The following is a 16542-nucleotide window of genomic DNA, read 5'->3' on the forward strand; positions in this document are numbered from 1 at the left end:
AATCAACATCTTCCTCACACCCTGGCCCTCATGTTGAAGCTATTGGTGATAGTGAACGTGACCAGCATACAACAAACAGAGCATGTCCAGCCCCCTCCCCTACAACCAACCCAAGGTTAGGGCAAGGCCAAGCCGACCTGGGCAGCAGCTGGAGAACCAAAAGCGCGTCAGGACCACAGCCTCACACAGGAGCAGGACGAAGATCTTGTGGATGAGGGAGAACGAGGGAGTCTGAAGGAGGTGACACAGGTTGTATAAGACCAGGAGAACTCTGTGGGCTCTCATGGCTGAGCAGTTTGGTGTAACCATCGAGTTCTGGTGGAAAACAGTGAAAGACTGGTGTGTGAGGCTGATGAAGGAAGGAGCTAACAGACCGTGAGCTTTGGATTGTGGACCACGACAGATACCCACCGAGGGACAGAGCCAGCCCATGTACCACCTTCAGCGGCACAGGCCACTCACCCAGCCACAACCTGAGCCCCGTCCGCTGGATTCTGACACAGTCTTCACAGTAGCCCGCTGCAGAGGAAGAGCAGTCACTGGAGTGCCTCGAGTCCATCGCTGCCCGCCTTGCCTGTGTAGCAGGAGAAGCAGGACCACTCACAGAGGTCCATGGGCTGAAGGAGAGAGACACAGAAGCAGGTGAGGATGATCTCATGAGGGCGCTGCTGGACAGCATCAATGCTAACACTGGCCACCAGTCTCAGGGCAGGAGCCCTTCATCACCTATGTCCAGGATGCCCTGAGGACTCTCCCTGGCTATCAGTACCAGTTGGTCAGGGCCAAATTCACGTCCTTCCTCCACAGCCTCACCCCGACTGCTGACAGACCTCCACAACCACAGTCCCTCCACACTCCTCCAGCTCCAGTAGATGCTGATAAGGAGCAATAATTGGAAATGTGTTGGGTTAAAACAACCTACAACATCATAACAAATCAAAAAGGAAAGAAAGACAAACAGAACAAGGTACCTTTACGAGGAGAGCAGACAGAGATCTACCCACTAAACAATCTCTCTCCACTCTGGTGCAGATTCTGCTGCCTCCTCTCTTAATAAATTGTTTTGGGTTGTCCCTAAGTTACACATGCGCTGAGCTCTAAGGAGGGAAACAGATAAAAACACAGCTGCAGCGCTATCAGAAACATTAATTGCAACATGTCCATACTTCCACAGTCTTCTCACATCATCTCCGGACCTGCAAAGCTTTTTTTCACAGATAAACTAACACAGAGCGTCCTTCGCTTCATTAGACACAGCTAACACAGCTTCTCAGGAGAATGCTAAAAAGATGCAAAGAGAAACATTTTCTCCCAAGGGTGTCACCTTCACCTTCCTTTGAAACAAATTCGGACACACATATACTTTTGCAAACATGATTAAAGCACCTATATATATATAGCTAGGTGATGCATAAAATAAGCAAATATGAGATAACCAACAAAATGACACTTTGATTTTTGTTCAGAAGTACTTTAGTAGTACAAAAGCATAACATGCTGCCACTGGGAAACGTGAACAATTAATTTAAAAAGGTTTATTTAATAGAACCAAAGCAAAAATGCAAAAACAAGACTCTAATGTATACAAAGATGTCTAATATAAGATGAGTTGTCAAAGTTTTCTTGGACAATTTATGCATCTGTCCACATACACCAGTAAGTAAATCCAATTTTAATTATATTCATATGAATATAGTTATTCATCGGTGGTACGTGCATTAAAAGTATATTAGACATACCTGGAACGGTCGTGGAAAGCCTCAAATTTGGGTTTGTATCTCACAAGGATCACACATATGAACTACGTAAAATACACGTAAACTGCAAAATTCTCAGCCGACCAAAAATTGTGAACAGCTCCGAACCGAATTCACGTAAAGACCCATCAGCCGAAAACCCTTGACGGACATCTGCCAACGCAAGAATGCTGGCAAGAGCTGGTGTTCTGGAAGGTTTCAAAACTCAATCGTCTCTGTTGTGTTCATGCTTTGCAGAATTATAATTCAATGAAGGGCAGCAATGTGTCAATCTTGTTGATTTGAAAATATCACCCACAATTTTACAAAATGAGAATCATTTTTATTTCCAGCAGGGTTTTTCTTTCTTCCTTTCTTTCTCTGTTTGTTCTTTAAGGAAAATAAATATTTGTGTCTTTTCTGATTGGTTGATGATCACCGTTTATTAAAAAGCTTCTCAAAACAACGTCTACAGTGATCCCTCGCTGTAACGCAGGAGAGCTCCACCTGCTGTGACACGACCTGTGTGGAGGCTCCTGAGGAAGACTGGGAAAGAGGGCAATCCAGAGATCCTGACCTCCAACGGCTGTGCCTGTGGAAGCTCCAACGCCAAACTTGACCTGAGGTTGTTGGAACAACCCTGAAGACTTGAAACTGCTGCTCAAATTGTGGAACAGGACTGAGTTGTGCAATGAAGTGCTGGGGAGCTGTGTATTATATGGGGAGAACCTCGGGGAGGGAAGTTCTAGTCTGTCATTCCCTGAAGTGGCGCTAGAGAAATGTGGGCCACCTGCCACCAGGAAATGGGTCACTCCAGTAGTGACTGGGCTCTATCCGTCCTGCAGCACCGGTGCTTTTGGCCACAGACGATGAAAGACATGAAAGATCAGACCAGCACCTGCCCTCAGTGCATTAATGCAAAGCACGGGCCTGAGATGAGTGCATCGTTGGTTTCCATCAAGACCTCGTACCCCTTCAAGATAGTGGGGTTGGACTATTTGTCTCGGTGCCAGCCTGATGACAGATGACTCTACATCCTAGACTTGACTGCGTTTTTCCAAATATGTCCAAGCAGTTCCATTGAAAGACCAGTCTGCAGCAACAGCGTGAATGGTGTATGATTACTGGATAGAGGAACTTGGTTTCCCAGAAAGAATCCTGACTGATTGAGGAGCAGCATTTGATTCCTCATTATTTAAAAGAACTGTGGCTCTTTTATGAATGCAGGGAGAGTCGAACAGCTGCCTACTGCCTCCATGTAAGCTGAGCACAGACAGTGGGCTGAGCACTTAACAGCTCTGGTACAGGCCAACAGCAATGCTGTACATGGTACCAGTGGGTTCACCCCACACTGTGGTGTTTGGAAGGCTGCTTGACTATTAATGGGTCACTTGAGCCACTTGTAACAGGCTCTCAGAGCCGGCACTGGGTGCATCACCTGACCCTCCTGGAGCACTTGTGGCTGTTGATGGAAGCTGTGAACCCCTGCGTTGGTATGGGAGGTCCAACTTAGGTGGACCTCCTATAAGGAATGAACCAGAAAAATGCTCAAGATGACCTGTGACAGGGGGCAATTAACCTAGAGTCACAAGTTAATTGAACTCAGATTCTATCAGTTTGTTTTCAGTGTTTTTCCTTTGTTTCTGTGTTTTGCATGTTTGCCACTGACTGACTGGAGATCATTGCACAGCGTTCCTCACACCAATATTTAAGGAGCGGCTCCAACAGAAAACAGGACAGCATGTGGCTGCAAGAGTCATGCAGCGAACTGCCACCACAAAGCCAGAGGCAGGTGAGACAGAAGGCGCCAACTGCACGGAGGAGCGCCTGAGTGACCCGTGAGCCACACAGAGAAACCAGGGAAGGACCCTCATTCCTCCTGGTGTGCTCGGGGGTTACAAGGAGAGCACCTGCAGAGGGAACTACCTTGTTTGTGTTTTTTCATCTGCACGCCCTCTCTTGTGTGACAGGACCTGGATGTGCCCCCATCGGATGGACTCTTATATGAAGGACATTTAGATGGACTTGCTTATATACTTTAGAAAAGCCCTCAGGTCAGTTTTAATGAGTTTTTTTAGTGTTTAATGAATCAATGGTGTTTTACCTTAAGGGTTTTACACAGCGTGGACTACTACCACTGTGTGACACTTGTCTCATCATTGGAAATGTTGACATTTTTCCCCTAGTTTCTAAATCATTCTCAATCCTCTCTCACAGTCTGCTGGGTTCTAGAGCTGACGTCAACATCTAGGCTCTGGCTGATAGAACACGACCAATTAGACTCACTGTCAATTGAGTAAAACTAATCTAAATGTGTGTGTGTGTGTTTGTGTGTGTGTGCACGTGAGGGTGTGGATGTGTGCGGGTGTGTGGTGGGGGGGCAGGTAGGGAGGCAGGGAGGTAGCAGGTGCAAAGTGTAGACAGGCTCGGATCCCTCGACATTGCCCTGCAAACACATTACTGAGAAATGACTGCACATTTTCCGTGGTGACAGTCATGATGATGATGAATCACTAAACCTGGTTTGTCCCCGAAGAGACTTCCTGGGGCAATTACTTAATTCTGGAGGGCAGAAAGCAGTGTTTGGAGTAGACTTTAGTTGTCATGTGGGTGAGAAACCGGGGTGAGAAAGGAAGTAATGGAGATGTTGTTAAGGACGGGAATACGGACGGACAGATGGCGGTGGAATTTGCTTAAAAAAATGTCAGTGTGAAGAGGCTGCTTGTGGAATGACTAATGGCGGAGGACACACACATTGACCACGGGGAGGGGGAATGTCAAACCTCGTCATTCCAACATGTCTGCTCTTCATCAGGTAATCATCGTAGAAAATAATAATAATGGGGATGTGTTGACAAAGCCGGAGTCTAGGCTCACACATCTGGAAAATTCAAGCAGACCCCATCAGGACTTAAATTTATGCTCTAAGTTTATTTTTCTGAACAATTCATCTACTATCTACAATTCAACTAATCCATAACACAGTCAGAATGACCCCCCCCCCATAAATAATTAATGAGGATAATGGGACAGCTGATCCTGATTCCTCTTCAGTCCTTAATGACCTCATTACCTTCATGGACAATAAACACGTCTGCAGAGCTACATTCATAGTTGCGCCCAAGGTGTTTGACTCAGTAAATCAGTCAGTCCTCTTGCAGAGGCTCTCCAGCATTGGCCTGTCCGGACGTTGCATCAAATGGTTTGCCAGCCATCTCAATAACTGTGCACAACGAGTAAAGTCTGAAAACTTCACATCAGACCCTCTTGTCATCTCGCAGGGTGTGCCACAAGGGTCCATGTTGGGCCTGACCTTGTTCTCCATTTACAGAAATGATGCGACCAAAGCTATCGGGGCTTCTCTGATACATCTCTACGCTGATGATACCATCATTTACTCATCTGGCCCTTCACTTCACTCTGCAGCATCCACCCTCCAACTCAGCCTTATCTTTGTCAAGAAGTCTTTTCCATGCCCTCAACTCCGACAAGACTACATGCATGCTATTCAACCGGAAGAATAGTGTCGCCTGTTACTAGAGATCACCAGTGTGGACGGCTCAGTGTGGAGTTTGTCCGCTCCTACAAACACCTTTGTCTCTAGCTGGACTCTTCACTTTCTTTCATTTCTTACATCAGCACCCTGAAGGCTAAAGTCAAAGCCTGCCCGGGGTTCTTCTATTATAACAAGGCTTCATTCACAAACTCTGCCAAATACTCTGATGACCATACTCCCTCTGTGTGATTATGATTTGATCTATGAAATGGGCTCTCAACAGTTTGACATTCTTTATCACTCAGATATCCGTGTTGCCATTGGTGCACATTTTTCTCTATGAACTGTACAAACTGAAGGGTTGGTCCTTACTTCCACACCAGATGACATCATCACCGGCTTCTCTGTCATTCACAAATCTCTTTTGGGGAAGACGCCACCATACCTCTCCAGCCTCCTGCATCGTACCAACTACCATCTGAATTGCATTATCATTTCTATTTCCAGGGTCTGCACAGGTTAGAATTCCTTACATTTTGCAGCAGCAAATGACTGGAACTCTCTCCAAAACTCCCTCAGACGTGCCGTTTTCCCATCTCACCATTTGTTTAAGCTGCTAGAGCCTCTATTTGACTGCTGTGCTTGTTTATCCTTTCCCCTCGCTTGTTGTCTGTATGGGCCATTTTAATGTCACTGTCAGTATTGCTTGAATTAGTGTGTTTTCCATGGGTTAATATGTGTTGTTCTATATGTGTATTTTTGTTTTGCTGGCTTTACTTTGGCGGGGCCTTCTTGCCAAGTCTTCAATGCAAACAAGAATTTCAATAAAGAAAATAAAATTCAGAAGGCTATAAATTTAAGGGAGGGAAATTCAATGCAGGAGTTGTGTATGTGTGCACACAGGCATTGACAAAACATTGACAAAGCTTTGCCTCACTTTCTCAGTTCATGGCTGATATTGTCGTTCATCTTTGATGCTGATGACTGCTGATCAGTTTAGCTGCCAGACTGTGTTGTAATCCTGTCAGAGTAAAGATCGCACAACTGCACACCTACTTGTGTGTCTGTTTGTGTGCGTGCTTATGTGTCTGTGTGCTTGTGTGTGTGTGTGTGTGTTTGTGTGTGTGTGTGTCCGTGTGTGTGTGTTTGTGTGTCTGTCTGTTGGGGCGATGCTAAATTGTGCAGTGACAGGCTGAGGGGCTGTTGGGTTTTATCGGTGCTGTGTAAATGCGTCCTGCCACTCTTCCTTCCCGCTTTCCCAGATTCTAACCTTTGAAATGCGGCTGTAGATACGATCAGACGTGAACATGCAGGTTTTTCTGATGCAAACCTGTTTGTTCTGAACTGGACTCTGATTATCACCTCAGATTTGTTGCTACGTCTCATTTGATGTGACGGTCTCAGTCTTTAGTTTGCAGAACTTTACCGATCCACTGGAGAGTTTAAGACAATTTAAACAAACTCCAAGTCAACATAATATTGCAATTACACCAAAAGCTCTTTGTTATGCTTTTGAAAGATGGTTTTACTCTGTGAAGAACTTCATGTTGTTTAGGATATTCAACAGCTTTGTAAATAAAGTTTTATTTAAAGAGTATAAATTGCATAGATTGTGTAAACACAGGTACAAACCAATGATCTGTTAAAAGTCAAAGGAAAAAATACATAGAGGCTGTGTCTGAATTCCCACCCTAGCAGTGCAGCCCTATGTAGTGCCCTGGATACCACGCTCACTACTTTTTTTTATGACGTCATCGATTTCATGAAGTTGAAATCTAAATAATATGAGGGTTTTGCGACGATTATTTGAGTCCACGGTCTTCTGAAAATAAAAACGTTGATGGTTTATTAAAAAATACACTTAAATACATTTTTTTGACAAAAATTGTTGCACCCAATGCATTGTGGACTATATTAGCTGATATAGTGAACGTCAATGCACACTGGTTTTTCACAGAGACTTCTGGGAAATTTCTAAGACACTGGATTTAGGATTGTAGATTTGGACAGCACTAGAAAATGGTGAACCCCAAAGAGTGAGTAGTGATGGAGAGCGGGTAAATAATGGGAAATAAACCTGAGGCTTACCTCCGTGCCAACAGTCCCGCCCACATCTCAGAGGTGAATTTCTAATAAACTCCTGCCGGTCTGCAGAAACTAGGTCCTAGAAAACAACAGAGGTTTCAGATTTAGGCTAAAAACATCATCATCATCATTAAAAGACCACCGAGGACGCTTTGAAAACAGATCCATGGATGATCGGATTAGGATTTATCCTGAGGGCATTTCTTCATGTTTATGCTCTGTTTGACATCTGTCTTATTATGATTTAGCCCCAAGGTGGGGGTAGGGTTTGCCGGCTTGGTCTGGGTGGCTGGGGTCCAACATGTCAAAGCTGTGGAGTGGACTCTGTTGCTGTACCGGTTGGGGGGGGGGGCACTGTGGTGATGTTCCTACAGCTGAGCTGCTCCAAATCCTGTTTCCCCACCAGAACCAAGCCTCAAGTTTCTTTAACGTTACTTTCATGAGAAGGATTTATTGTGTGTGGGGTTAAGGGATGTGTTAGTTAACGGTAGCGGTGGTGGTGGTGGGGAGGGGGGGGTTAGATTTGGTGTCTGTGTTTTTGTTTTTAATTGTAATGCGCTTTGAGTTGCACAAAGTATGACAAGCACTTTTTATAAAGTTGAATGATTTGATGTCTTTAGTGAACGAACACACATCCCTGCTTCAGCTTCAGTCCATAGGAATTGCTTCTGATTGGACGTCTTTGTTTGCATCACATGTCCATCAAAAGCCAAAGACAGTAGAGACACAACAGGAATAGAAACTGATGTTTGACAGAAATGGATTCGATTTTATACAGTTTTACCAACTACAACTTGCTGGTATCTGTGGTTTAAACCAGTACTGCTGGGACTCTCATGACTACATCCATTTTTTGATACAAATCTGTATCCCTTTATATCTGTAGCCTGCAGCCTTCACAGGAATCCACATTTTGTACAGGGCAAAGGAGAATCCCCCCAAGAAGTGCTTTTGAGCAATCACATTGCTTCTGCTGTGCAGAGCAGTCAGCTGACACCAAACAGATGCACTGATGAGAAACCGTGACTCAAACTGGCCCAGTGGAGGAGGAAGGCCAACCGCAACAATACTGTGCAGCTCTCGACTGTGAGGCCAGACGTTTTCTGCAGAAACAGAAGAGTCTCTGGAATCGGCCCCGCCTTCTTTTCATGCAACGTCCGTGCGTTCAAGGTGGTTTTATCACACATTAACTAAAAGAGTGAAAAGAAAAATATAAACATCTTGACAAGCCGTGTTGTCATTGCTTTAAGGTGATGGATGATGACTGAGTAGTTTTACAGAATCAGGTGGAAGGCCAAGATTATTGGTTAAATGCTATAAAGTATTCAACCAATCATTGTTTTCCTGTTTTTCTTTCTTTATTCTAGTTTCTTCCTCCATTTTTTGCCACTTAACTTCTACAATGTTTCAACTATTTTATCCATCCAATTATTCAAATGTTCACCTCTTTCAGTTTTTTCCAGCTCTGACTTTTGCTCCTTCAAATCCTTGAACTTTTCCAGATATTCCAGGATTTCTGCCTCCATTAAACACATGGGGAATCCTTGGAGCAGAAGCTCGCTGGTTCGATACCCAGCTCTGGCATTTTTCACAAACATATATCTTTGTTATTTTGCTGTTTTCACTTTATGGTCAACTTTGATCATTTTATTCATTGCTTTATTCTTTGCTAATTATTACCCCAAGGTTTCATTTTCATATAGCATTCAATCCTGCATGTTTCTCTGCAAATGAAGCTTCTTCTAGTTTTAAGTGTTTTTTCAATTAATTTTTTTTTCAATCTTAATTTCTTAAAGTTGTGTCGAGATGTTCCAGAACGTCAACGTCAGGATTACAAATTACTTGCATCTTTTGAAAACATTTAGAACAAAAGTCCAAATTAAGTCAACTGAAATATTTTTCACAGACAAGAACTCAGCGAGCTTCTGCACCAAGGATCCCCCATTTATTTCAATGGAGGCAGAAATCCTGGAAATCTTGGAAAAGTTCAAGGATTTGAAGAACCAAAAGTCACAGCTGGAAAAAGCTGGAAGAGCATTTGAACATTTGAATAGTTGGATGGATAAAGAAGAAATAGAAACAGGAAAACAGGGATTGGTTGAAGGTTTTCTAGAATTCTCCAATAAGGTACAGAACTGAAGGACACAAAACAATACTAAACATGCAGAGAGTTCCATTAATTCAGTGTGACTAATCAGCAAAGTGCAGGCAGCTGTGACACAGGTGAAGGGGAGGAGTCAAAGCAGCCTGCACACAAACCCAAGAAAAGACAGAACGTGAAGAAAACCAAATATTCATAACAATAATAGCAGTGACCTGCCTCTAACGTAAAGGATTAAGGTTACAGTCACATTACAGACACACACTCACAACAGATAAATAAAGTCATCAATCAATAGTTTGGTTTGTTTCCGTCACATTTTATCCTCTATTCCCAGCTCCTGAAGAGTAAAGGTGGGGTTCACCCAGCTGGACAGTTGGACAGTCCATCACAGGGTCTCACACACACACACAACAACACACAATCATATCTAGGGGACCATTTGAAATCACCAGTTTACCTACCAAGCCTGTTTTTGGACTGTGGAAGGAAGGGGACGATGGAGGGGAACATGGAAACTCCACAAAGGTCCCTGCAGGATTTGAACCAGGACCTTCTGCTGTGAGACAAGAATGCTAGACAAAAACCCAAGTCAGTCAAAGCTGACCAGCAAGAGAGATGGAGAAGAAATCAAAGAAATGTTGAGCTGAATCTGCAGATTTTCACGTCAAAGTAACGTTTTGCATCACCTCATAACTAATAAAGCACTGTCTGTCTGTCCGTCCGTCCATCTGTCCATCTGTCAAAGTTTCAGTATGAGAGATCTAGCCACATTTTTGAAATACTTTGTTTTCAGTTTGTTGAAAATGTCATCTTTGCCTTCATCAGAAGAAACCCGCCTCAGTGGCTCATGACGCATCCTCCCGTCTCCCTCCTCAGCACCATCTGACGCACCCCCACAACACCCGTGTGCGACTCCTCCCTCCTCTGCCGGCTATAAATCACCGAGTTACGAGCCGAAGTGAAGAAACCGACTCACTGCCAGCTGCTGGAAACCACCTGTGTCTCTGACTAAAGTAAGTCGTGTTTGAAACTTTCTTTGTCATATTTTAAGAGGCGTCCTTCATCACGTTGCTCTGCTTCTGTCATACCTGCACGTCTGCTGTCATGGTATGTGTGATGAGTTTGCAGCTTTAAGCGTGTGTGAAGGAGCCGGATCTCACCTGAAAATCCTCAGAGCGCATGTTGGGCTTTGTGAGGCGCGCAGCTGCAGCTCCTCACAATGGAAGTTAAAGAAATAATAGCCATTTTAGATCATTTATCGCTAGAAAAAGTCACTTAAGTTGTGTTCTGTGAATCAAATAATCAATCAATAAATGTTTTAGATAAAGTAAATGTGTTAAAACCATTATTCTCAGGTAATCCCCTTTTTTAGTAAGGGATTATGCCCGGTAAAGTGTCAGAAATTAACAATTGAAACGGAGGCCCCCGCCTCAGACGGTTGCTCCCGCTAAGTGCATTAATTTCTGATCATGGACGCCTGGTCCGGCATTATCCCACTCATGGTAAGTGATCATGGTATTTATACCATGGTCAGTTACCAAAGAAATAAACTTTGAATATTAAAAATATTATATTCTCATTATTCTTTCCAGTTTAAATCCCTTTTTTTTTCACAACAAGCGGACTATTAGTGGCGTGGTGTGGCCCGTTGTCATGGTAACGGCTGGCTGGCACCGACCTCAACTGCAGCGGCAAAGGAAAGCGACATCTATGCTGATGATCACGATGTGTTAAATAAAGCATCATATCAGAGAGAAAGTTCTCCTCTAACTGCTTGTTTTTGTCCAGATGATGAAGACAAAGTTTGTTTTAAAGAAGTGATACCGAGTGATAATGAAGTGATACCGCAGTGATACCGAACATTTAAGTTATGTGACCGGAACTACTTTTTCAGGTGTCCGTGCTCATTATCACGCAGCCAATCACAATCCAGCATTCACCCAGACTAAATTCATGAAATGGATGTTGATGGAAGACTGGCTGCTTGAGTCTGTAGACTCTGTAGCCTGGAATGAGGTTCTGAGTGACGTGGAACCACTGACCCATTGGATCCAAGACCACAGAACTCAAAAAGGATTTGGGTTGCTGAGCCTCTAAGGGGGTTTTCAATAATAAAGGCTGCTAGAGAGCAGGGGCAGGAGACGCTTGCAGCACCTCCCCTTGTTTTGGGAACGTCTGAAAAGTGCTGATGAAGAGCTCAGAGCTGAAGCTAAAGGATGTTTAGCTTGTTGTTTACCGTTTGACTCCCGACTGAACCCTGGAAAACAACCGGCTGCCGCCTTCAGCAGAGGTGCTTCACCTTTTTTGGTTAAGAGGGGGTCAGAATCCAAGCCTGGAGGACCGGTGTCCAACATGTTTTCTAACCAACTTGCCATTGAAGCTCCTTATTGGCTAATCCCACCTGATCCAGGTAATCAGCAGCAGGTGAGGCAGGATTTCTGGGAAGTCGGCCCTCGAGGCCTCGAGACCCCTGCCCTAAACTGACCCAAGTCAGAGCTTTTCTGGTGTTTTTCACTAAAGAAGGATGGGTGACATGTCTACTAACAATATTTAATAATCATTTAAGCTCTTTTTTTTTCTGTGCTCATGTCCAAAGCGTGTCCACTCACCAAACGTCCTTCTGCGCCTCGCCGTTCTGTTCCAGATGGCCCTGATGCTGAAGCCGTGGACGGTGATGATCGCCATCTTCCTGTGTGTGCTCGTGTGTCTGGGAGTGCTGGCAGACGCCTATCCCCCCAAGCCAGAAAACCCCGGTGACGATGCGCCCCCCGAAGAGCTGGCCAAGTACTACACTGCTCTGAGACACTACATCAACCTGATCACCCGACAGAGGTTTGTCCACCACAACCACACACTCCTGCAGCTACAGGCAGCAACACACAGGGTTTTCCTGCTGTCCACTGCTGTGAATGACAGGAAACATGAAGACGCTCTCTGAGAAAACTAAACAGCTGTCTATTCTGACCACACCTCTCTCTCTGAGATCACCAATAAAGGTCTCAAGTTATGAAATAGACTGAAATCCAACCCTAACCCAAATCCACATAGAAGATCTACATGCAACTCACATGAAATAAAAGTCCCGCTCCGATCATCTTCTGTGTTCTGGAGGTCTTTTCATTCTGATGATGTCGTTTTTAGCTAAAACCAAAAAACATGTTCTAGTACAGTGGTTCTGCAGAGCGGCAAAAGTTCATTGGAAATTCATTGTTGGTGCAGAGTAAGCCTGCACTGATTTCCCATCATCCATCTGTTTACACGCTCTCCCGTTAGCTTACAGCCCCTCACACCCCCAACCTAACGTGCATCAAAAACAGCAGCAACGTCAAATCCGTCCATCTGTACAGTTCTGATCCAGATTCCAGCTCAGACCAGGAAAACAAAGACATTCATGGATCTGTTGGTCTGCAGGTGGAGGATCAGAAGGGGGCGGAGCTTGAAGACTTTGGTCCTCTGATTTTAGTTTGTACGTAACAATAAACTCTTTACTAAACTGCATTTTTTAAACTCCTGATTTACAGCGATTTGAATGCAGAAATACTCAGAAACACAGTTTTAATCTTCACCCCACAGCTCTGGGTTGTGGGACTTTTCCAAATGAGTCGTCTGGCAGAACCTGCAGATCAGATTACTGTTTACTGTGGAAAACTCCGGCCTGCAGCTCGATGGTCTGGGAACAATGAAGGATCCTAGATTAAGTTACTGCTCTCTCCTGGCCCCCTCTATTGGCAGCAGAGTGTGTTGTAGCCAATCTGCTTTCAGTCATGAAAGTCAAAGAGCTCATTGATATTTGAATTCCAGGCTGAAGGAAGCCTGTACAGTGTGCCGCTGGTCCACTTATGCCAATTCTTCACATGCAAAACAGGACGTCAGTGGTTTTGGATGCAAATGAAGGCAAATGTACTGACTCCAGACATTATCGATGGCTCTGAGCGGCAAAAGGCCGGAAAGAAATGAGGAACTGGGACAACGATAAGTCAGAGGACAGTAAAAATGATCAACTGTGGAGTTTTTCTTGGCGCCTGTTGAGACAGCCCGTCGGGGGTTGGGGGGACATAAACATAAACTGTGTAATTCTCATCCGACTAAAACTCCTGAACAGCCCAAACAGAATTCATGTGAAGACCCGTCGTTTGAAACCCTCCACGGACATCTGAGCACATCAATGAATGACGAACGCAAGGAACACTCATGAATGACGTAGATCACGCACGTATCATAAAAGACGGACATTTCATACGTGGAAAAGTAGGTAGTGGCTGTGAGACACGGCCTTTAGGGGCATTGGGTTGGCAGGTTTGGTTCTGACAAAGGAAACTGCAAACACAGAACAACCATCCAGGCAGGAACGACGATTGTTCTCTAGGCTCCTCTGAAGCCTATCAGACTGAAGGTCAAGAGCTTTGAGGATCCCGCTCACAGGTTATGCTGTTCATTAGACAGAAAACCATAACGTGAGTGAAGGTCTGCTTGAATAACCCCTCCCCTCACCTGACAGATATGGAAGACGCTCGGCTCAGGAGGACGACGTTCCACAGCTGCTTTTTGATGATGACGCCGGCAGAAGTCAGAGATCCAGGTGAAGACCGTAGGCATAAAGTCTGTTACATAGCCCTGTATCATAATCATTACAAGACATAAGCCAGCATTAGGGATGTGTTTGAAAGCTTTAGTTGGGCTCTCTTCAGACATTCATGATCATTTATAAACTGCAGCATATGAAGTCACTAGTAATACATCTATAAACGCCCTATAAACAGAAAACATGCACCATCAAAGCTTGAAAGCACATTCCACGTCAGTGTTCTTGCCTCACTAGTAGTTTATAATCTTCTTTTAAAGCATTACTCTCTGTTTCTGTGTTTAACAGGTATAACTCCTTCATGTGGTGATTTCCCCATCCATCTACCCCCCCCCCCACCACCACCACCCATCGGAAATGGCCTCCCACTCTCTGACCCCCCCAACTCAATGATGAGGCTAGCCCCAGTCTCTCCTGCTTCTTCACATTCAACACATGCCAACACATGAAAGCTGTACATAGTTTATTATCAGCATGAAGGTTTCCTGAGGTCAGAGCAAGACGCTGGAAGAACAAGCCACGGGTTTGTTTGAGCGCTAGCTCCTTTTTCAGGCTGGAGTTTTACTGTTGCTAACGGTAACAAGCGAGGGGAAATAATAAAACTGTCAGATTAAACCATGAAGCTGAGTTTTTCTTTTTAATTTCAGCAGCGGTACAGATCACTGCAGAGGAATGAAATGACTCAAAAAGGGACCAATAAAGGCGTCGGGCATTGCTTAACGCTGTCACACGTTTTAACACGAATGGGGGGCATGTCAGTGTTTTCAGAGGGGGGGGTTCTCAACATCCTGCGCCGTTTCAAAATGCCTCAGATGACAGGAACACAGGTACGGACATGAACATGGACACGAACACGGGTACGAACACGGTTACGAACACGTGCTCGAACACGAGCACCAACACGGGCACGGGTACGGACATGAGCACGAACACGGGTATGAACACAGGCACGAACACGGGCACGGACATGAACACGTGTACGAACACAGACATGGGCAAGAACACCTGCACGAGCACGAACACAAACACGGGCACAGGCATGGGCACGAACACGGGTATTAACACAGGCACGAACACGGTTACGTACATGAACACAGGTACAAACACAAACATGGGCTAGAACACGTGCACGAACACAAACACGGGCACGAACACAAACACGTGCACGAACACAAACACGTGCACAAACGCAAGCACAAACACGGGCACGAACACAGACACTGGTACGAACACGGGCACGGACATGAACACGGGTACGAACACGTTTACAAACACAAGAACAAACATGGGCACGGACATGAACACAGTTACGAACACGGGCACAGACACGAATATGTGCTCGAACACGAGCACAAACACGGGCACGGGTACGGACATGAGCACGAACACGGGTATGAACACAGGCACGAACACGAGCACGGACATGAACACGTGTACGAACACAAACACGTGCACAAACACGGGCACGAACACAAACACGGGCACGAACACAAACACGTGCACGAACACGGTTACAAACACCAACACGAACACAGACACTGGTACAAACAAGGGCACGGGCACGAACATCACAGTGATAAATCACAGTGATGGATCACAGTGACAGATTACAATGATGGATCACAGTGATGGATCAGTGATGGATCACAGTGATGGATCACATTGATGGATCACAGTGACGGACCACAGTGATGGATCACAGTGATGGATCAGTCATGGATCACAGTGATTGATCAGTGATGGATCAGTGATGGACCACAGTGATGGATCACAGTGATGGATCACATTGATGGATCACAGTGACGGACCACAGTGATGGATCACAGTGATTGATCAGTGATGGATCAGTGATGGACCACAGTGATGGATCACAGTGATGGATCACATTGATGGATCACAGTGACGGACCACAGTGATGGATCACAGTGATTGATCAGTGATGGATCACGGTGATGGATCAGTGATGGATCAGTGATGGATCACAGTGATGGATCAGTGATGGATCACAGTGATGGATCACATTGATGGATCACAGTGACGGACCACAGTGATGGATCACAGTGATGGATCAGTGATGGATCACAGTGATTGATCAGTGATGGATCAGTGATGGACCACAGTGATGGATCACAGTGATGGATCACATTGATGGATCACAGTGACGGACCACAGTGATGGATCACAGTGATTGATCAGTGATGGATCAGTGATGGACCACAGTGATGGATCACAGTGATGGATCACATTGATGGATCACAGTGACGGACCACAGTGATGGATCACAGTGATTGATCAGTGATGGATCACAGTGATGGATCACATTGATGGATCACAGTGACGGACCACAGTGATGGATCACAGTGATGGATCAGTGATGGATCACAGTGATGGATCACATTGATGGATCACAGTGACGGACCACAGTGATGGATCACAGTGATGGATCAGTGATGGATCACAGTGATTGATCAGTGATGGATCAGTGATGGACCACAGTGATGGATCACAGTGATGGATCACATTGATGGATCACAGTGAC

The 16542-nt window shown here is 45.0% G+C and overlaps 1 protein-coding gene and 1 long non-coding RNA gene across 4 annotated transcripts; one reads left to right on the top strand and one right to left on the bottom strand.

Annotated features, from left to right (window-relative positions):
* Positions 1-738: 738 nt before the first annotated feature.
* LOC110015430 (uncharacterized) lies at positions 739-12158 on the bottom strand. Of its 2 annotated transcripts, XR_013657617.1 has the most exons (5): positions 12031-12109; positions 9883-9993; positions 7321-7396; positions 972-1097; positions 739-875 (listed from the first exon to the last, which is right to left on the bottom strand). It is a non-coding gene; the product is annotated as an uncharacterized LOC110015430 (long non-coding RNA). The 2 variants fall into 2 exon arrangements; XR_002873740.2 differs by lacking the exon at positions 9883-9993 and having other exon boundaries at positions 12031-12158.
* pyya (peptide YYa) lies at positions 10297-14455 on the top strand. Of its 2 annotated transcripts, none has more exons than XM_023957886.2 (4): positions 10297-10434; positions 12066-12253; positions 13920-14000; positions 14292-14455. In XM_023957886.2, the coding sequence occupies exons 2-4, from the start codon at positions 12066-12068 to the stop codon at positions 14311-14313; spliced, it is 291 nt and encodes a 96-aa protein (XP_023813654.1). In that variant the 5' UTR covers positions 10297-10434; the 3' UTR covers positions 14314-14455. The 2 variants fall into 2 exon arrangements, with proteins under 2 accessions (XP_023813654.1, XP_078807194.1); XM_078951068.1 differs by having other exon boundaries at positions 10361-10434; positions 12018-12253.
* The last annotated feature ends 2087 nt before the right edge of the window (positions 14456-16542 follow it).

This window comes from Oryzias latipes, chromosome 8 (assembly GCF_053564925.1).
Source record: "Oryzias latipes strain Hd-rR chromosome 8, Olatipes_Hd-rR_3.1".
Classification (NCBI taxonomy): Eukaryota; Metazoa; Chordata; class Actinopteri; order Beloniformes; family Adrianichthyidae; genus Oryzias; species Oryzias latipes.

Excerpts from the sequence above, each read along its gene's own strand:
- pyya (XM_023957886.2), top strand. The coding sequence starts at position 12,066 with ATGGCCCTGATGCTGAAGCCGTGGACGGTGATGATCGCCATCTTCCTG. Across the intron at positions 12,254-13,919 it reads AACCTGATCACCCGACAGAG|ATATGGAAGACGCTCGGCTC; the intron begins GTTTGTCCACCA and ends CTCACCTGACAG. Across the intron at positions 14,001-14,291 it reads GGCAGAAGTCAGAGATCCAG|GTATAACTCCTTCATGTGGT; the intron begins GTGAAGACCGTA and ends TGTGTTTAACAG.